Source organism: Mugil cephalus, chromosome 17 (assembly GCF_022458985.1).
Source record: "Mugil cephalus isolate CIBA_MC_2020 chromosome 17, CIBA_Mcephalus_1.1, whole genome shotgun sequence".
Lineage (NCBI taxonomy): Eukaryota > Metazoa > Chordata > Actinopteri > Mugiliformes > Mugilidae > Mugil > Mugil cephalus.
The window spans coordinates 23201405-23222729 of NC_061786.1; the positions used below are offsets into that span (position 1 = coordinate 23201405).

General features: G+C 45.0%; 2 protein-coding genes across 2 annotated transcripts in view; both read left to right on the plus strand.

Annotated features, from left to right (window-relative positions):
- The window catches only part of heatr5a (HEAT repeat containing 5a), a 30375-nt gene extending 26528 nt beyond the window's left edge, over positions 1–3847 (plus strand). Inside the window, exons 37-41 of the mRNA XM_047611360.1 lie at positions 131–282; positions 977–1084; positions 1192–1294; positions 2112–2265; positions 2480–3847. Coding sequence (XP_047467316.1) covers positions 131–282; positions 977–1084; positions 1192–1294; positions 2112–2265; positions 2480–2627 — 665 coding nt within the window. The 3' untranslated portion in view covers positions 2628–3847. The remainder of the gene's footprint in view (positions 1–130; positions 283–976; positions 1085–1191; positions 1295–2111; positions 2266–2479) is intronic.
- Positions 3848–4772: 925 nt separating this feature from the next.
- The window catches only part of hectd1 (HECT domain containing 1), a 34057-nt gene continuing 17504 nt past the window's right edge, over positions 4773–21325 (plus strand). Inside the window, exons 1-21 of the mRNA XM_047610438.1 lie at positions 4773–4976; positions 9707–9873; positions 10435–10584; positions 10666–10900; positions 12365–12592; positions 12986–13267; positions 14536–14806; positions 14892–14968; positions 15055–15153; positions 15865–15979; positions 16584–16758; positions 16844–16982; positions 17393–17563; positions 17685–17907; positions 17996–18259; positions 19362–19573; positions 19664–19810; positions 19897–19991; positions 20340–20445; positions 20723–20857; positions 20966–21105. Of these exons, the coding sequence (XP_047466394.1) occupies positions 10445–10584; positions 10666–10900; positions 12365–12592; positions 12986–13267; positions 14536–14806; positions 14892–14968; positions 15055–15153; positions 15865–15979; positions 16584–16758; positions 16844–16982; positions 17393–17563; positions 17685–17907; positions 17996–18259; positions 19362–19573; positions 19664–19810; positions 19897–19991; positions 20340–20445; positions 20723–20857; positions 20966–21105 (3254 nt within the window). The 5' untranslated portion in view covers positions 4773–4976; positions 9707–9873; positions 10435–10444. The remainder of the gene's footprint in view (positions 4977–9706; positions 9874–10434; positions 10585–10665; positions 10901–12364; positions 12593–12985; positions 13268–14535; positions 14807–14891; positions 14969–15054; positions 15154–15864; positions 15980–16583; positions 16759–16843; positions 16983–17392; positions 17564–17684; positions 17908–17995; positions 18260–19361; positions 19574–19663; positions 19811–19896; positions 19992–20339; positions 20446–20722; positions 20858–20965; positions 21106–21325) is intronic.

The window sequence follows — 21325 nt, forward strand, 5'->3', positions numbered from 1 at the left end:
CAGATTAATCTCAGGGTGGCTGTGATTAATTTTGATGAATTACGATTAAATGTCATGTCTCAGCATCTCCTCATCCCCACCTCTACTTGTCCTCTCGTCCCCCCCTGTCTTACGTGCTGTGTGTCCTCAGAGGACTCTGGTTGTGTGGTGGACCAGGTCAGTCTCCTCACCGCCACGACCGTCTTCCTTCTTTCTGCTGGTCCTGACGTCTGCACCGTGGAGCCTCTGCACGCGCTCAGTCTGCAGCGCTTCGCCTCCAGCATGGCCGCCAAGGACCCTCTGGTACAGAACCTCCAGCTAATAGTAGCTCTTCCTAGCCTCTTAGCTAATAGTAGCTCATCCTAGCCTCTCAGCTAATAGTAGCTCATCCTAGCCTCTCAGCTAATAGTAGCTCATTCTAGCCTCTCAGCTAATAGTAGGTCTTCCTAGCCTCTCGGCTAATAGTAGCTCATCCTAGCCTTTCAGCTAATAGTAGCTCATTCTAGCCTCTCAGCTAATAGTAGCTCATTCTAGCCTCTCAGCTAATAGTAGCTCATTCTAGCCTCTCAGCTAATAGTAGCTCATCTTAGCCTCTCAGCTAATAATAGCGGCTCCTAGCCTCTCAGCTAATAGTAGCGCCTTCTAGCCTTTCAGCTAATAGTAGCTCATCCTAGCCTCTTAGCTAATAGTAGCTCATCCTAGCCTTTCAGCTAATAGTAGCTCATCCTAGCCTCTTAGCTAATAGTAGCTCATCCTAGCCTTTCAGCTAATAGTAGCTCATCCTAGCCTCTTAGCTAATAGTAGCTCATCCTAGCCTTTCAGCTAATAGTAGCTCATCCTAGCCTTTCAGCTAATACTAGCTCATCCTAGCCTTTCAGCTAATAGTAGCTCATCCTAGCCTTTCAGCTAATAGTAGCTCATCCTAGCCTCTCAGCTAATAGTAGCAGCTCCTAGCACTGATGTTTTTGTTTTTTATTAAATGCTGTCTCCGGTGCAGGTGGTGAGTCGGTGTCTTCAGCTGTTGACGTCGGTGTTTCAGGCTCAGCCCTCCGTGGCCGTCCCCTACATCCAGGCCCTCGGACCGACGCTGGTTCGATTCCTGCAGGTACTGAGCACGCTAAGCTAAACACTGACACCAGAATCCTGGTTCTGTGGTTTGATAGAAACCGACCAGATCAGGATGTTTTTAGTCACAGTGTGTCTCCTCCTCAGAAGGTGGAGAGGAGTCGTCCTCAGAGTCCGGAGGAGCTGCAGGGAGTCCTGGAGGGACTCCGAGCCATGGAGGCGCTGATCCAGGCAGCGGATGAGTCTCAGCGTGAGTAATCTTCTTATTTATAGACATATTTACACATTTATGTCCACCTTTTAGTTCCTTGTGTTCAGACCAGGGCTGAACACTTAATTACACGCTTTATTATAAAGGAAAGCGTGCAAGCTAACAGTTGTCCCAGCTAACAGCAGCTCTTCCTAGCCACCCAGCTAACAGTAGCTCTTCCTAGCCTCCCAGCTAACAGCAGCTCTTCCTAGCCACCCAGCTAACAATAGCTCTTCCTAGCCTCCCAGCTAACAGTAGCTCTTCCTAGCCACCCAGCTAACAGTAGCTCTTCCTAGCCCCCCAGCTAATAGCAGCTCTTCCTAGTCTCCCAGCTAATAATGGCTCTTCCTAGCCTCAGAGCTAATATGTAGCTGCTCTTCCTAGCCTCCCAGCTAATAGCAGCTCTTCCTAGCCTCCCAGCTAATAGCAGCTCTGCCTAGCTACCCAGCTAATAGTAGCTGTTCCTAGCCTCCCAGCTAATAGCAGCTCTTCCTAGCCTCTAAGCTAATACGTAGCTGCTCTTCCTTGCCTCCCAGCTAATAGTAGCTCTTCCTAGCCTTCCAGTTCCAACAAATGAATAAAAACAAGAAAACTCAGGTGAACCCTAAAAACTTGGTTAACTTCAGAGTCTTGTCTTTCAAAAGAGACCAAGACCATGAATGAGGTCCAAGATGATCATCAACACCATTTAGTTTCCTTTGTCTGTGTCCTGACCAGAGGCCTCTGGGTGCTGCAGTAGTAAAGAGGATCTAACTTAATGTCCACAAACCCTCATAAAGAGCAAAGAGTTTAAGCTTCGGCCCGTTTCCTCCCTCAGGTCCTCGGCTGGTGTCCATCTTTCTGCCGCTCCTCATCTCCTTCCTCCTGGATGAAAACGCCCTCGTTTCCGCCCCCGCCACGTCCCGGTCTCTCCACGAGGCGGCGCTGAAGGACCTGATGCGTCTCGGGCCGCAACACTCGACCGTCTTCAGGTCAGCGATAAATTCACTAGAGACTCTTCCACTGCACCACGGTTTAAGTTTTATTCGTTTTTATGATCTTGTGTGGTGCTTTTGGGTCAATCCACATGATTCTACATCAGAGACCAGAGTCCACTCACCTGTCCTCCTCCTCCTCCTCCTCCTCCTCCACCTCCTCCTCCTCCTCCTCCTCCTCCTGCTCCTCTTCCTCCTCCTCCTCCTCCAGGTCTCTCATCAGGTCGTCTCCTCACCTGAAGTCTCGTCTGGAAGCCGCCGTCAGAGGAAACCAGGAGAGTCTGAACCCTAAAGCTAGCGGCGCTAGCTCCGCCTCCAAGTCCTCGCCCAGCATCACCCTCAAAACCAACTTCCTCTGAGACCAAACTCCAGTTCTTCCTCCAACATGTCGTCGTGTTTTCAACCAGACGTTAGTTTCACGTCTCCGGCTGCAGCAGATGAACATGAACCTCAAGTTATCGACCTCTGGGTTCAACGTCTCTAACTATACGATTAACAACGTTTATTACTTTAGATTTAATGACTTTTCATTATTTAACACAGATTGTTAGAGGTTCTGGTTCTGGATCTGGTTCTGGTTCTGGTTCTGGTTCTAACAGCTCTGAACTAAGCTTAGATCATTTTCTCGAGGTTTAAATTGACCCAGAAAGTAAAAGGTGTTGGTGAATATTGGAGGAAACATGAGGGTTGAACTCAGACGAAGTAAAAATCAGTGTTTGATGTTTGATGAATAATCAGTGATGAGGATCAGCTGGAAGAAGAAGAAGAAGAAGAAGAAACTCATGAACGTTTCGTCCCAACGGTCGAACACAATGATGGAAAATGAATCAGTTTAATCAGGTTCGACCGTTGGGATGAAAACACTCGATTTTAAATATTTTAATCATCTGTTGTTTTTATTCTGAATCTTTATCTCTGAGAATGTGAACCATTATTTTAACAAATGAGAAGAAACTGAAGAATTCAAACTGTTTCCTGCTTTGAAGGTCAGAGGTCAAACGTGTCCTAACGAACGACGCTAACGTCTTTTAACAGGAGTCGTACGGTAAAAGGACAATTTAGATTTCAGCACTTTAGTTAAACGACACTACAGCATGAACCTGAATGATTCCTTCCTTCCTTCCTTGCATCCTTCTGTCCTTGAAGTCGATTATTAATTTACCGATTTTATTAATTAAATACGATCTCAATTAGAGAACTTTCTGAAGGGACAGCAGAAGGTCAGAGGTCAAACGTGTCCTAACGAATGTCACTAATGGAGGAGATGGTTTTAAGTCTTTGAAAAGGAGTCGTACGGTAGCCGCAAAGGGACAATTTAGATTTCAGCACTTTAGTTAAACGACACTACGACATGAACCTGAAGGGATTTAAAAATAAAAAAAAAGTATAAGAGTGGAAGTTTGTCTAAATGTGAATGTTGATATGTTAACACTCAAGTATTCACCTGCAATAAGAGAAACAAACCAGGTGAGCGTCGAGTCTTCCAGCTTCAGCAGCTTCTACCTGTGGACGTCTCACCTGGACGAGTGAATGAATGAGTTTGTTTTGTAACAACTGAATAAAAACTTCTTTAAATTCAGCTTCTTGGTTTTTGTCTTTAATGTGTCTGAGTGGTTTCTGTCAACGTAGCAACGTTGAAGCTTGTTCCGAAATCTGAAACATTTCCTCAAGTCAGCAACTTTCCTTCCTTCCTTCCTTCCTTCCTTCCTTCCTTCCTTCCTTCCTTCCTTCCTTTCTTCTTTGCCTTCTTGAATGCTTCCTTCCTTCCTTCCTTCCTTCAGTTCAGGCTGATTATTAATTTAGATTTTTCTAATCAAAATTGATCTTAACAATCTTACATCAGCAAGTGAATTTTATATGTGTTAAAAAAACGTAAACATTTTCTATGAATTAATCAAAAGCAGAATTGAAAACGGCACAATCTGTATTTCATGAGTGTTTCACTGGTGGTGACGTTAAAACTAAATATGGAAAACTAAAACCAACAAGATTGTAATATTTGTTAATAAATAAAACTGACTAGAATATAATTGATGAAAGAATCAAACATTCAAAATTACGAAGCGGGATAAATGAAAATATGAAATATGAAATAAATGAACATTAAACATAAAGAAATGCAGGAAATTAGCATTTATCAAATCAAATTTAAACTTGTTTATTTTTTGTTTTGGATTCGAACAGAGACGCAGCGCCCCCTAACGGTAGCCGGGTCACGTTCAGATGCTACATTCATGGACTTTAGAAAAACAAATATTTCACGTTTGTTGGTGATGCTATCCTTCCTTCCTTCTTTGAATCCTTCCATTTTTCCTTCCTTTCTTCCTTGAATCATTTCTTCTTTGAATCCTTCCTTCCCTTCTTCCTTCGGGCTGATTATCAGTTTATGATTTCAGTTATCACACATTATATTCCTATCTGACTACGTAAGTTTGAATCTTTATCAACTTTATTGACGTGTTCACCGCCTTCGTTGATATTTCCGAGCTCGGAGGCGGTCCGTGAACACTCTCGCCACCCCCTCCATTTCATCCGGCTCTTGTTCTGTTTATCGCCGCCGTCCACTCTGACCTCTTCACACCCGTCCCCAAGACATGGGAACACCTTGAATTAACGGCGACACACACGGATCTTCACCCTTCACCTGGACCCAGTAATATTCACTCCTCATACATCAGCGGACCGTCTCTGCGCTGAAAGAAAAAACGGTGAGTGGTTCCCCCCGGAGGTAAGGCGGAGGCCGGGCCGGTGTTGCTAACGCTGCGTGTCCCCTTCTGCGTCGCGGCCTCTCGGCTCTCCCGGAACTCGAGCGCTGCTGTTTGTGTTTGGATCGGAGGCCGCGGGGTATAGTTGGGCCCCATAAGAGGAATTTAACAACACATTAAAACTCCACAAACTGTTATATTACAACGAACAGCTTTATCTGTTTGAGTTTTACTCGGTGCGATCTGAGATTTTATTAACGAAAAATAAATATTTCAGCTAACGCTTAGCTTAGCTAGTGTGGTGCTAATTCTTGCTAACCGGCCAACATTAGCCTGCACCTCGGGTTCTTTAATTTATACTTCTGCCGAATAATATACCAACATATAACTTTATTTAAGTGTGTTGGGTTCCTGGTAACACGTTAAGGGTATTTTCGTGAAGTTATAAGTTGTTTAAATGGCCTGACAACATCCTAGTTACACAGCATTACGTTAGCAGATGCTAGCAGTTAAATCCAGAAACGGGCAGTGGAGCTCGGCCACGAATCTCCGTACACCCGGTTAGGTTCTTATCCCCGTCGGTATCGTGTCCTGCTAATATCCTCTTATTTTAATATGTGTGTGATGAAATAATCCGGCCCCTTACGCCGCGGTCAGATGATGAAATCCGGGGTCACTCAGCTACTTGAATAGCATCGGAAACTTTAGAAAAACAAAGATTAGACGTGACAGTGTTTCCTACCTTCCCTGAATCCTTTCATCTTTCCTTCTTTTCTACCTTCCTTGAATCCTTCCATCTTTAATTATTTTCTACCTTTCTTGAATCCTTCCATCTTTCCTTCCTTTCTTGAATCCTTCCTTCCTTCCTTCCTTCCTTCAGGCTGATTATTAATTTTCAGATTTTACTAATTAAATAGAGTTTTCTCTCGTCCTATTGACTCCTTCGGTGTATGTTTACAATTTTACAATCTCAAGACTAACTTAAAATCTCTATCAATGCTGTGGGGAATAATTTACCAACACATTTAAACTCTGTAAACGTTATATTCTGACAAACATCTCTATCTGTGTGAGCTGTACTTGGTATGATGATGAAACCCGGGGTCTCGCTAACATAATCAGATATGGCTCAACTGTGTCATTTCCACAGTTCACTCATAACAAGGCTGAATGAAGCCGACCTTCCAATCAGAGACCGAGTTAAAGCCTTTAACAAAGAGGGTTTGTTGAAGCAGATATGGACAAATCGACAGAAATATTCATATTTTAGTTAAATTTAGGTTTTAAATCTGAGCTTTGTGAGATTCTAAGGTTGTTCTGGAGCTTTCTGGTGTCTGTTGATCGTTACTCAAGGCTGAATCTTCTGCTTCGTCACTCAAATATGAAGGTGATATCGGTTTTTATCTGCAGCCTGGAAGGACAACTCATCTGTAACTCTTAATATTTCCAAAGAAAGTTTATCAAAAACTGATCAATCAGTGGATTCAGTGACTGTCAAACATTTTGAGTTGGAAATAATCAGTTAATGTTCTTCGTTGGCTCTTATCTAAGAAAACAGAACAGTTTTGGGTAAAATAAGACATTTAAAATCAAGTAACTTTTTAGAAAATAACCTGCAGATTATTGGATGATAAATCGTAATCACCAATTTCGCTCCTGATCAAGCTGTTGTTGTCGTTAATAATTGGTGTCCCTCTGTCTCTCTTGATTAATTCAAACAGGTCCAAACCCAAATATATTCAGTCCCAAGTGAAATAAACCTTAGAAAAAACAGAAGTTTTACATCAAAATTCAGTCTTTTGATCATTCAGATCTCGTGTCGTCTGCAGTTTTCTCCAGACAAAAGAAGCGTTTTCATCGGCCTGTGGCCACACCTCAGTCCTGACTCGTCTCTTCTGTCGGTGACTGGGACGTATTTTACTTCTAAAATCAGTTTTTTTTAAAACGCTGAGACATATTTAAAAGGCAGGTGCAGCTGTAGATTGACAGGTTTTCTTCTTGTTAACTAAATAGTTGGACGTTTAGTTGCTCTGCTTCAGACGGAACAACACCTGAAGGTGTCACGCTGGGCGTAGACATTTAAATCTGTGTACACTTTCATAAACAACAACATAAGCACATGACACACAATAAATTGGCTAAGTTGCTATGAGTCAAATATGTTGCCAGCTCTAGTTTTTCAGAAATCAGCTGGATTATTTATTTTATTTTTATCCAGAAAAGCAAATATCCAGAGACTCGAGCTCTGGGTTGTGATTCTTTGTGTTTGTGTTGGATTCGCGCCACTGGAAGTTGTGTTTGTGCTGCATAGGTTTTAGGTTTAGGTGGAAAATGCTGAAGCTGGAAAGAAAAGAGTGCATCATCTGTATATGTGGAATAAAAGGAGTTCAGAACAAGTCCTGAAGTGATATTAGATGATCAGAGATTTGATTCATACAGTCTCTGAGGTCCTGCCAGTTCATTAGGTACACTAGTGAAAACGAACACCTTCTCATGTGTTAGATATCTCTTTCCAGATTCTATTCATTCTAAGATATCTGCTTAGTTCTTACTTTCATGTGACTCTTCCCTCGTCTTTTAAATCCGATCGGCTTTCGGCTCCTGTCACGTTCTGGATCTCGCTCACATGTGGACTAATCCCGCTGTCTTCCAAGATTTATCGTGTGTAACCAGACTCGTGAGATTTCTAACGAGAGGAAGCAGAAAATGGCAAATAAGTAAAACAAATAAATAATTAAATAAATAACAGATTTAGAATAACCTAATCAGTTCCCAACGGAGAGACTCCAGACCAACTCTCCTCTGCAAAATATGGTCTTCCTCAAAGTTCTGCTTTAGTTTTTAATATGTGGTTGGTTGATTTTTTTATGTATTTATTTTTGAACTATCAAACCACAGACTTGTTGCAAAGTATGTATAATTTCCCCAAATCCATTCAGTTTAACAGCAGCACAAGTTCTCAGAAACCTTTCAGACGCCGTTTCTATATGAACAGAATGACTCCACTCGTGTACCTAATGTTTTGTCAGAGGGCTGAGCGGTTCACGTTGGGACGACAGAGCTTTGGTTCTGAATAAAAGAAGGAATAAAAAACGCTTTCTGCTGCTGATCGCTGACCTCAATCTGGATTTAGAGAGTAGGACGCTGTTTGGTGGGGTGGGGAGTAGGGTGGGGTGGGGGTGACCCTGTGACTGGCGGGTGGGAGGAGGAGGCGGGGGTGGAGCGGGGTCAGGAGGCTGGCTGGCGAGTTGTGATGATTAATCTGATCATAAGAGGATCTGCATCAGTGCCTGTTTATCCAGACAGCCACAGGCAGCCTTCAAATTAGGCCCTAATCAACTTAGCCTATCGGACTCCCAGCAAGCACTGCTGCCACGCGACGCCACCAAACCAAGCTTCACAGGAAGACCAGAAAACCTGCTGCTCCCCACGAATCCCACGAATCCCACGCTCCCGCTGAGGACGTTTGAAAGTTTTCGTTACAGCCCGTCTCAAAAAGAGAACATTTTACCATTTTCAAATACTTTTATTATCAGAACTTGTGAAGAACAAGCAGCGTATGAACATATCAGCAATCAAAACATGATATAAAATAACAGTATAATGACATTTTTGGTTGTTGGCGACACATTATTTTAATTAGCCCCGGTCCTATATAGTCTGATAGTGAACGTACGGTAACGTCACCGCTACATTCGTCCCGCTTCCGATTTCCATGTCGTCTGTTCTCAGGCTGTAAAAGCTTCATCTCTGTTTGTGGAGAGAAAACCACATCACAGGTCTGTGGTTCTGTTACTGCAGGTTCAGTTCAGCTCGTCTCATCTGCAACTTCCCCCTTTAAAACGTCAGGAGCTCTGAAGCTGCAGGAAATTAAACTTCAGTGAAATTTGGAGGAAGTGGAAGAAATGTATTTGCCCCAGATGCTCTTCCTTTGGTTAACGATTACTATTTGTTTGCTCTTATGCAGATTTAGTTCCTCTGTGGCAGAGTCGCCCCCGTGTTCTGTTTCAACACTGTGGTAAATGTTAAAAATAAAGAATTACAACAAATAAAACACCAGGAATGTGCTCATACTCTCACAGTTTTTCATATTTTACAGCGTCGGCCAATAAACTCGCCCAGGAATTATTATCCTCTGCCCCACATAAACCAGCCGATCACAGGCGTTTCAGGAATTACCCACCAACTGTTTGCTAACTTCAATTAATCAGGAATTATCCACTGCCCTGGATAAACTACGACAGCAGCAGCTGCCTTGTGTAAACTTTCGCTGGAATTATTTTCTACTGCTCCATATAAAGCGGCGTGCCTCCAGGAAATATCCGCAGCCCTATATATAAAGCAGCTATGAACCTCCCCAGGAATTATCCACTGCCCTACATAACCTACCAGCACAAACGTAGGCCTTCAGGAATTATCCACCTCATTGTGTCAGTGTGTGCGCCATCTGTAATTAATCAGCTGTCCAGGAATTATCCACTACCCTGGATAAACTACTGCAGCCCCAGTTGTTCAGGAATTATCCGGTGGTTCTATATAAACTATCTGCATTCATCCACCAGCAGCTCAGTCACAGGCATTTCAGGAATTATCCACTGCCGACTATAAAGGATTTGCAGCTGTCCAGAAACTATCCTGTGCCTATTCTGTGACTGAACTTGACTTTTAGAAACGTTTAGACGCATCCAACTGTTATTTAAATGTCTCCTCCTCCTCCTCTTCTTTCTCTGTAGGTGAAGAGACTACATGTCCCATAATCCCCTCTCAGAGCAGTGACCGCTTCCTCGTCAGTGTTTCCTCTCCCCTTCCGTCCGGTTGGTTGGATGAGTCCCACACAGCGACGACATCTGTGAGCAGTGATTGGGCGCTGAGCCAGACCGGGCAGCCAACGGGGAGCCAGGTGAGGCTTCGGTTTTTTTTATTTTATTTTATTTTAACCCTCCGGAGTCGACAGATTTAAGGCGACGCAGCATCGAGGCTCTGTTTCTACTTTTGTGGAAAACTTCAAATGTTGATGGGGATGAGGGAAAAGCTGTGGGAGTGAGGCTGTAGTTTAGAGACGTTTAGACATTATTACTGATTGGACACCTAAATAGTTGGACAAAAAGGCCTGATGCATTTCCTGCATTTTAGAGGATTTAGTTGTGAAATAACTTTGTTTGTTGAATGTGTTGATCAGCTTTAGAAATGTCTAAAGTTCTAGAAGCGGTTGGTTCAACATGTTTGTGGTTTTCTAACTTGTTCCTCCTGGATCTGATGGTTTTAGGTCCAATATGTTCACACAGTTTGTCAGAATGAAAAAATAACTGTAAAGTCTCACCTGTGAGGCCTGTTAAATTGAAACTTTTGCTGATTTTCTGATGAGGATTTGTTGCTGGATGAGCTGTGACATTGAGCCTGGACCCTCAGCTCCTTTCTCCTGTAACTGAGATGTTGCGTGGCTGTGTTTGCGTCCCTCCAGGCTAGCCATCATGGCGGACGTGGACCCGGACACCCTGCTGGAGTGGCTGCAGATGGGTCAGGGCGACGAGCGCGACATGCAGCTCATCGCCCTGGAGCAGCTCTGCATGCTGCTGCTGATGTCGGACAACGTGGACCGCTGCTTCGAGACGTGAGTGTTTTATCGTTTAGCGTTTGACGTCAGCGGTTCAGAGCCTTTTGCCGACTCTCTGTCTCCGTCTCCGTCCACCAGGTGTCCTCCTCGGACGTTCCTCCCGGCGCTCTGTAAGATCTTCCTGGACGAGAGCGCTCCAGACAACGTGCTGGAGGTCACGGCCCGCGCCATCACCTACTACCTGGACGTGTCGGCCGAGTGCACCCGCAGGATCGTGGGCGTGGACGGGGCCATCAAGGCGCTGTGCAACCGGCTGGTGGTGGTGGAGCTCAACAACAGGACCAGCAGGGACCTGGCAGAGCAGTGTGTCAAGGTACGAGGGGGACGAGGAGGAGGGATCTGGACTCAGTGGACGCTCGGGGAACTAACTTCAGACTCACAAGGCTTCAAGTCTGGAAGCATAAAACACTTAACCTCTTATCGTTCCAGCCTTTTTGCAAAAAAAACTATTATTACCCAAAGTAACAAATAGCTCATTCATGGTCTCGGTCTCTTTTTAAAGACAAGACTCTGAAGTTTCTATCACTACAGCCAGAATCTCTCTAAGTGGTTTAGTTCTGGAGGAATTTAAAGCTGGAACACAGTTAAAATTAACAAGTTGTTGTGTTGGTTGAATCTTATAATGACTTTTATCAATGAAACCAGAAGAAGAAAATGACTTATTGCATCATGCAGCGTTTACTCTGATTGGTTCAAAATATACTGATGTCCTATAAACCACCCAGAGGAAAAATAAAGGGTTAAAACCAGTTTCAGTTCAACAAACTCTATTAAAATGATCAGAAAGCTGAGAGGTGTCATTCTGGTGGTTGACGCTGCAGCTCAGAGAGAAAGAAACATGCGGCTCTGATCCGGTTCCTGATCTCGGGTGGAAGCTGGTTTGTGTTGTTGCTGTGAAGTCTCGTCCCTCCCGACCGGAGCTGCTCTGGTGTCTGGGGTGTTTTTGTGCAGTTCTGGAGCGGAGCCACGTCGCAGACTGGAGCTCACAACCATGTGCTACCAGACGTTTATTAATAGACCCCACGAGACGGGACGGGACGCGACGCTGCTCTGTCCCAGCTCTGATCTGTTCTGCAGATAGAGACGGAAAGAAGATGCTCTTTATTCAGCAGCTCCTCTTTCCTCTAATACTTAAGTTCATTTTTCTGGTTTGACAGAACTGCTCGGACAGACCGACTATCCCTCATCTTCTTGTTCAATTTTAATTTTATTTCCGTAGCGTCACTAATAATCTCGATCGTCTTTACGGAACCCAGAGTCTAAAATATCCAGCGCAAAGAGGAAGTAGAGAAACAAAACAACAAAGGCTCTTGTCTGTGTCTAATCATGCGTCTCAGATGTTAAATAATGATGATAAAGAATGATTAGATAAAGAATGGTTCAGGTTTTATCTGATACCGGAGCTTAAAGAATGAAAACATTCAAACGTTTTATTTTTAAGGTATTTTGTGATGTGGAAGCTGAACAGAATATTAATTTAAATAATATAAATATAACTAAGACTAAGAAATAAATGAACCAGTGTCGTGGGGTCTGTCAGGTCGTCAGACGCTACATTTCATACTTTTATAAAATGCAGATGCTGAATCTAATTCCAGGTGTTAGTGGAGCTAATTAAAAATTCAGTTGCACCCTGATCTGCATAGCTTTTCAGTCTGGTTACTACTGTTTGCATCAGCGCCGTTAGCGTCATGGTTCCCAGCATCAGGAATCAGGACCGTCCCTGGTCTCTGATCATGTCAGTGAGAGTGTCCCTGTGTCCCCTGTGTGTCTCCAGGTGTTGGAGTTGATCTGCACCAGAGAGTCCGGCGCCGTGTTCGAGGCCGGCGGCCTGAACTGCGTGCTGAGTTTCATCAGAGACAGCGGCCACCTGGTCCACAAAGACACTCTGCACTCGGCCATGGCCGTGGTGTCCCGCCTCTGCAGCAAGATGGAGCCTCAGGACTCGTCCCTGGAGACGTGCGTGGAGTCTCTGTCCAGCCTCCTCAAGCACGAAGACCACCAGGTAACTGCACACCTGAACCAGAACAGCTCCTCCCTTAATCAATCAAACTTTATTTCTGTTTCCAAAGCCATTCAGAGTCCTTCACATCGACTGACAACATATATAAGAAAAGTGAGACAAGAAAAGGGACGAATGCGCATTTTATTATTCATTATTATTCGTCTGTCATCATATTAGTCAATATCAGAATAAAATACTGATATAAAGATTAAAAACATCAATTAAATACAACAGTAATAAAGATAGAAAAACATGAAATGAAATAAAATGAAGGATAAAAATTTAGAAATGCAAAAATAACGAGAGAAGTAGAAAATCTGTAAAATGTCTCTTAACCGTCCATAAGGAGTTTGGACCAGAGTGTCTCATGTCTCTTGTTTGTCGTCCCTCCAGGTGTCGGACGGCGCCCTGCGCTGCTTCGCCTCGCTGGCCGACCGGTTCACGCGCCGCGGCGTGGACCCCGCCCCCTTAGCCAAGCACGGTCTGACGGAGGAGCTGCTGTCCCGCATGGCGGCGGCCGGCGGCACCGTGTCCGGCCCCGCCTCCTCCTGTAAGCCGGGCCGGCCCTCGACGGGCGCCGCCCCCTCGGCCCCCGACTCCAAGCTGAGCAACCAGGTGTCGACCATCGTCAGCCTGCTGTCCACGCTGTGCAGGGGCTCGCCGCTCGTCACACACGTACGTGGAAACTAAAGCTTAACTGTTACGACTGGTTTCATCTGGGACCTCAGGTGGTCGGTGATAATGTCACAGGTCGTCTCTGTTCTTATGGTTACGACTTCTGTTTGTACTCGGAAGTCGGAATTTCCAACTAGAACGTCCTCGAAGTCAGATTTCCTACTCGTAGATTCTACCTCCAACTGAGGAACCAAGATGGCCGCCCTGTGTGTAAACAGTAACTAGAAGTTCCCGTAATATTCTGTTTATCAGATCTTCTGATTAGTTGTTGTTGCATTAAATCGGTCGTACAGACAGTATTTTTCCACATACGTAGTCTGAAAAGCTGTTACAGTGTAATGTGTTATATGGGAACTACAAGCTCGCGTCACGCTAACAAACAAAACCAAAACAGAACCAAACACCATCGTGTTAAACTGGGATTAATGGTGATTAATTAGATATCCTACAGTTAGATTATTAGGTAAATTTCATCACCGTAAATCATTCTAGTAAATTCTAGTAGAAAACATTGTAGTAATAATATTAGTTAATGTCAACATTAAAAAAAAAAAAAAAAAAAAAAGAGCTTTGGTGGACGCCGCCATCTTTTATCTTCTGTAACTGTGACGCTGATAACTGGGATGTGATGTCGTTCAAACCTCCGTGGTAAATGAAACGCAGCGTTAATCCTGGCGAGTTGTTCACGTCTGTGATTTGTAAAGTAATAGTTACACTTATTTACTGCAAATCACCTGAACCATGTTTCTCGTGACACAGAGTTTTTACTTTTTGAGACTTTAGTTTTATTTGTGCCTTTTTTCTGCCTCTTGTCTCTTCAGACTCATGAAGGATGTTTAATAAATCAAAGTGTGGACAGATGTTAGGACAGATTCACCCGTTTAGACCAGGAATGAAACCATTAAATCAACCATTATACACATTACACATGAACATGTGTTAATGTGATTAGTAAAATAATAATTACACTGCAAATTAACACACGTCTTCATGTGACAGGTCGTTGGTCGTTTCTTCTTCTGGGATCAATAGTATCAAAAATGTGTTTTTATTATTCATTATAATTTTCAAACTGATTAAAGCCACAACTATGCATCATAAATTAAAATAAAACACATTTAATCAGTTTATCTCGTGTGAATGACACATGAAACTCAGATGTAGTCGGTAAAATCTGAATCACAGGACGTCCTCAGGTAAAACTAGTCCTGCCCGTATAGGATATTTTATTTATTTTTTTTAAAACACGTCGCCTGCTTGTCTTTCAGGACTTGTTGCGTTCGGCGCTGCCGGACTCGATGGAGTCTGCGCTGGGCGGAGACGAGCGCTGCGTGCTGGACACCATGCGGCTGGTGGACCTCCTGCTCGTCCTCCTGTTCGAGGGACGCAAGGCGCTGCCCAAGTCCACCGCAGGGTCGACGGGTCGGATCCCGGGGCTGCGACGCCTGGACAGCTCAGGGGAGAGATCCCACCGACAGCTCATCGACTGTATCCGCAGCAAAGACACGGACGCTCTGATCGACGCCATCGACACAGGAGGTGACGACTCCGTGCAACACGACATGAACTAAATCCACGTTTGAAGTTAAAGCTGCGTCTGATACGAACTGTTTTTCTGTTGCAGCTTTCGAGGTGAACTTCATGGACGACGTTGGACAGACGCTGCTCAACTGGGCTTCAGCCTTCGGAACTCAGGAGATGGTGAAGAGAAGAATCACATCCAGATAAATAGATCTGTGGTTTAGCTTTTCCTGCTCTGGTTTTAACCGACGCCGTGTTTGTTCCAGGTGGAGTTTCTGTGTGAGAGGGGAGCCGACGTCAACAGAGGTCAGAGGTCGTCCTCGCTGCACTACGCTGCCTGCTTCGGACGCCCGCAAGTCGCCAAGGTGACGCCCTGAGACACTTATTATATGTCCTCACTGTCCGTACACATGTCCCGTCCAGCCCTGAAATAATAACGACCAAGACAAATGTTTCCCTTTGTTTTAGTTCCAATAAGTTCATTAGACATTACAAGTTCACATTTACAAAGCATCTAATGAACAACTGGACATTTCTTAAGATTTCTGTGTAGTTCTGTGTCTCTGAAACCCCAGAAAAGCAGCTACGTTAAATGGTAAAATTGCACTGTATTGCGTCTTGAATGTAATTTCTGCACTTTTAAAATTCATCCATTGGGCCAGATTAGCCCGCGGGCCGTGTGTTTGACACCTGTGGTCTAGATCATGTGTTTGAAGTGTGTGTCTGACATAAAAGCACAAAGAAAAAGCACAAGGCCGTTTCTGCTCTGACTCTTCTACCCGGAGACAACAAGCGCCGAAATGTTTGTTTGCAAAATTTACCTAAAAATTTAATTCCCTGCAGCGCTCGTCTTATTTTTAGTTTTGTCTCTGCGACTGAGAAGATGGAAGATTCTGTGTCTAAGCTGCGACGCTGGTTTAAATTTAAGAAGTGAGATAAAATATATTTGGTTCTTTTACTGGAGGCGTCTCCTCTGAGTGTGTGTGTTTACTCGCTGTAACTCCGGTTCTCTCTGGTGACGAGCAGCCGCCTGGAGCTTTGTCGTGTTCTTAACATGTGACTCGATGTGTTTCCAGACTCTCCTGCGTCACGGAGCAAACCCCGACCTGAGGGATGAGGACGGGAAGACTCCTCTGGACAAGGCCAGGGAGAGAGGACACAGCGAGGTGGTGGCCATACTGCAGTCCCCCGGTTAGTACAACACGGACCTCCACCCGGGGTTCAGGGGAATTAAACAGGTTTTTAACTGGTTGTTGCATCAGTCTCCATGTTTAGTTGTGCTGCAGGGCAACGTTAAAAAAAAAACTTCATGACAGCAGGTTCAAGCAGTTACTTGAGTTCATCTACCAGTGGAATGAGAGTGATGCAGTTTCCTAACTCACAAACAAACTGAGCTGCATTCATGTCAACGTGGGAAAAATGAGCTCTTAGTTGTCAAACTCAGAAATGACTGTTTCCAGAATAGAAATAAAAAGCTGCTGCTCATATGTTAATGTTCATTAAACCAAAGTTATTTTTTGTCCTCTGAGTTAATCAGATGTTTGAATTTTCTGACTTGGAATGCGGAGCTCATGAACACATCATCCAAGCCTTCATTTGTTTCATCAAAGTCACTATTGTCGGAAAGATGGAGAGATGGAGAGTAATTCCTTTATATGAATTAGCTTCAGGTTTTTACTTTAAGTCCTGATCAAAGATCTGAAATGTCAGAGTTTTCATTAAAACATCGTCCAAACCGAGTAAAAATAAAGAAAAAAGTTGAGGCTCACGATTCGTTTCTTTTTTCCCGATTCAGGAGACTGGATGTGTCCGGTGAACAAGGGCGACGACAAGAAGAAGAAAGATGTGAACAAGGAGGAGGAGGAGGGCAGCGAGCCCAAAGGAGACCCAGAGATGGCTCCGATCTACCTGAAGAGACTCCTGCCTGTTTTTGCACAAACCTTTCAGCAAACCATGCTGCCTTCTATTAGGTAACGTACCGGACCCGTCAGACGCCTGCGAGCGGCTGAAACCGGGCGGGATGAAAACGCGCTGTGTTTCTGTTTGTGTTTGTAGGAAAGCCAGTCTGGCTCTGATCAGGAAGATGGTTCACTACAGCAGCGAGGTGCTGCTGAAGGAGGTGTGCGACAGCGAGACGGGACACAACCTGCCCACGGTGCTGGTGGAGATCACGGCCACCGTCCTGGACCAGGAGGTACGAGCACACGAGATTAATCAGATCAGTCAACGAGCAGCAACGTTAGATTCCTTAAGAAACTAGAACAGTTTACTGAGGAAACTCACTGATATTTGGTTCCTTAAAACCTTTGTCTCTAAGCTAAATCTGTCCTGATCTTAAAGGAAATCTTCACATTTAATTCTTTCGATCCACCACCCAGGCTCCAACTCTTTGTCTAGTTCCCACTTCCTACTTTAAGACATTTCTTAAGATCAGATCACATGATACTCACGGTTAAAACATCAGTATCAGGGGCAGAATAACTGTGACATCCCTAGTTATCGTGTAAACACATCTGTAGTTTCTGAGCGTAGTGACAGAAACACAGAATAATATAATAATAAACCAGGTCTGATCTTCTCCCTGTCTCCCTCCTCCTGCGTCAGGACGATGATGACGGCCACCTCCTGGCTCTGCAGATCATCAGGGACCTGGTGGACAAAGGTGGAGACGTTTTCCTGGACCAGCTGGCCCGACTGGGCGTCATCAACAAGGTGTCGACTCTGGCCGGACCCGCGTCCGATGACGAGAACGAGGACGAAGCCAAACCTGAGAAGGTGGAGGGAGCACGTTGAGATGTTTCTGTTTGTTTTTGTGTGTAAAAAAAGTGAAAACGGAGCTAAAAAGAGGTCACGCTCCCAGTGAGATGCTGATGTTTTATGATTGTTTCTGCTGCAGGAGGAGGAGGTGCAGGAGGACGCGAGGGAGATCCAGCAGGGGAAACCGTACCACTGGAGGGACTGGTCCATCATCAGGGGGAGGGACTGTCTCTACATCTGGTCCGACGCCGCCGCCCTCGAGCTCTCCAACGGCTCCAACGGCTGGTTCCGGTTCATCCTGGACGGGAAGCTGGCCACCATGTACTCCAGCGGGAGCCCGGAGGGGGGGTCGGACAGCTCCGGTACCGATAGCACACACACTCACATCACACTTTCCGATCCGTCTCTTACTGACCGACCTCGGCTCACGTCCCCTCGGTGTTTCTGCAGAGTCTCGCAGCGAGTTCCTGGAGAAGCTGCAGCGGGCCCGGAGTCAGGTGAAGCCGGTGACGGCCAGCCAGCCCATCCTGTCCAGCGTCGGCTCCACCAAGCTGACGGTGGGGAACTGGTCCCTGACCTGCCTGAAGGACGGGGAGATCGCCATCCACAACTCGGACGGGCAGCAGGCCACCATCCTGAAGGAGGACCTGCCCGGCTTCGTCTTCGAGTCCAACAGAGGAACCAAACACTCGTTCACAGCCGAGACGTCGCTGGGTGAGACGTCACGAAGGCTTGTTATGACTCGTTAATATACAGAGATGGATGAACTTTATTAATCCCAGGGGAAACTCAGTGATGGTGACTGCTCGTATACAGTTACTCCTAAAATAAATGGAGTAGAGTAGGTTTCTGTTTTAGTTCCTCCTCCCTCCCGTAGAGTTGTGACCAGGAGTCTGTCGCTAAATGAGCTGCTCTTCTGAAACTGTCTGCATCAGATTCATTATAATCATCTCCTTCAGAAGCAGTAATACGACCACTAGATCACCTCTCAGTACGTTTACACGACTCTAACTAGAAAACTTAATTATGCACTGACATCACTTCCTGCTGTGGCCACGCCCCCTGAGGGGCAAAAACATGGTGAAACGTATCAGTAAATACAGAGAGACCTGGAAAATGTGGATTATCAGGTCAAATTAAGGACAATGTGACTTGACAATGATCCATAGGAACTAGTACTAATGGATTAGCCTCAGTTTCAGGTGGTTTCAGTTCTGATAAATGTAGTTATATAAAAGATGCTAACGCTAAGAGCTTCACTCATAAGTAACGTTAGCCATACGATACTGCAGCGTTAAAGCGATCATAATATATTCAGTTTATTGTTTCATTGTTATTTATTGTTGGAACTGAAATAGTTACTGCCCTCCAGAACAGAACTGAACAAATAGCTTAAGGTTTGAATTCATCTAAAAATACAGCATTAATATTAGCTGACACTAAATGAACAACAACACCAGGTTTCCTGGATTCCAGTTGTTTCTTCTTATGCAGTGAAACATTTATTTCTATTGTTGGTTCAGTCAATCACACAACAACTCTTCACCTTTTTTTAAATTAGTTTTCCAGTTCAGATTCAAACTAATGCTGCTGATCTCTATGATCACCTGTAACTCTTTGCTAACGTCACATACAGAAACCTGCTGAAAGACACACATCATAACACATAGTGTGGAGTTATTTGATCCGTTCCATGTTAAACTGGGACAAGGACCATATTCAGAAAGTCAGATGTTGAGCGTATCTTGGTTAAGCTGCGTGTAGATCATAAAATAGTCATTAGTGACACGCTGTCATGTCCGTGTTCTGTGACCAGGCTCTGAGTTCGTTACGGGCTGGACGGGGAAACGAGGCCGGAAGCTGAAGTCGAAGCTGGAGAAGACGAAGCAGAAGGTGAAGAGCATGGCGCGGGAGCTGTACGACGACCACTTCAAAGCGGTGGAGAGCATGCCCCGAGGGGTGGTGGTCACGCTGAGGAACATCTCCACGCAGCTGGAGTCGGCCTGGGAGCTGCACACCAACCGACAGGTGAGCGTCCGGCGGCGTCCAGACGCCGAGGAGGAGGCGGTGATGATGATGATGATGCTGACGCTTGGTTTGTGCGGTTTGTGTGGACAGTGTGTCGAGGGAGAGAACACGTGGAGGGACCTGATGAAGACGGCTCTGGAGAACCTGATCGTAGTTCTAAAGGATGAAAACACCATCTCTCCCTATGAGATGTGCAGCAGTGGCCTGGTCCAGGCTCTGTTCACCGTCCTCAACAATGTAGGTGACCTGGTCCGTTCACGCTGTCTCCACATGTGCTTCCTGATGTGTGTGAGCTGACGTTGTGTGTCGCTGTGTGTGTGCAGAGCGTGGAGCTGGACCTGAAACATGATTGTAAGCCTTTAATGGAGAGGATCAATGTCTTTAAGGCGGCTTTCAGCGAGAACGAAGACGATGAGAGGTAACGATTACAAACACTTTCTCCTCTTCTTCCTCCCGTTCTTCTCCTCTGTCTTCTTCCTTTCTGCATCCTCCTCTTCTTCTTTCCCCATCGTCTCCACCTCCCTCCACTACTCGCTCCTCCTCCAACTCTTCCTCTTCCTCCTTCCCCTCTACCTCTAAGTCTTCTCCTTTTTGTCCTACACTTCCTTCTTCTTCTCTTCATCTTCCTCTTCCTTCCCCGTCTAGTTCTTCTTCTCCTCTTCCTCCTTCGGTCTCAGTCCAGTCGTCTGTCAGATTCTGACCCCGCTGTGTTTTTTAAATGTTTAAACATATGAATAATTAACCTTGTGTGTGTGTTTGTTTTCAGCCGACCAGCTGTTGCCTTAATCCGTAAACTGATCGCTGTCCTGGAGTCGATAGAACGTCTACCTCTGCACCTGTACGACACCCCGGGATCCTCATACAACCTGCAGGCGAGTCAGCAGAGCAGCGGCAGAGCTAACGGGGCTAAGCTAATTAAAGCTCAGCTAGTATCAGGCCACATCCCACAAAATAATCACAATCACAACAATCCGCTCTCGCATCAGAGTTAAACTGAAACGTTCTGAATCTAATGCGACAAAGTTACACACAAGCTTCCAGTTTTAAGAGCAAAGACTCTGAGGCCGAGTTGTTTTAAGGTGCTTTATAAATAAAGTTGGGTTGATCGGTGGGAACCTCCCGGCTAACGGAGACTTCTCGTGTCCTCAGATCTTGACGAGGAGGCTGCGGTTCCGTCTGGAGCGAGCGCCGGGAGAAACGGCGCTGATCGACCGGACGGGACGCATGTTAAAGATGGAGCCACTCGCCACCGTGGAGTCTCTGGAGCAGTACCTGCTGAAGATGGTGAGGAGACGCTGGGGACACACGGCGGCCCAGGTTTAACCCGGTTTAACCCGGTTTAACCCGGTTTAACCCGGTTCTAACCACCTCCCCCTCCTCCTCCTCCTCCAGGTGGCGAAGCAGTGGTACGACTTTGAGCGTTCGTCCTTCGTCTTCGTGAGGAAGTTGAGGGAAGGACAGATCTTCACCTTCAGACACCAACACGACTTTGACGAGAACGGCATCATCTACTGGGTCGGAACCAACGCGAAGTAAGAGACATGATGTGCACAAAAAAAACAACAAATACATGATTAATTTAATATTATATTATTATTACATATGACATTAACATGAATATATTTAAATATAAATTAATATATTCATTTAAAAATAGTATATCATAGAAATTATAGTAAAATTAAATATTCTTTTTTCTTTATTTTATTTCCTCCAAATATATGACACTTATCAATTAATATTTTAATTGTA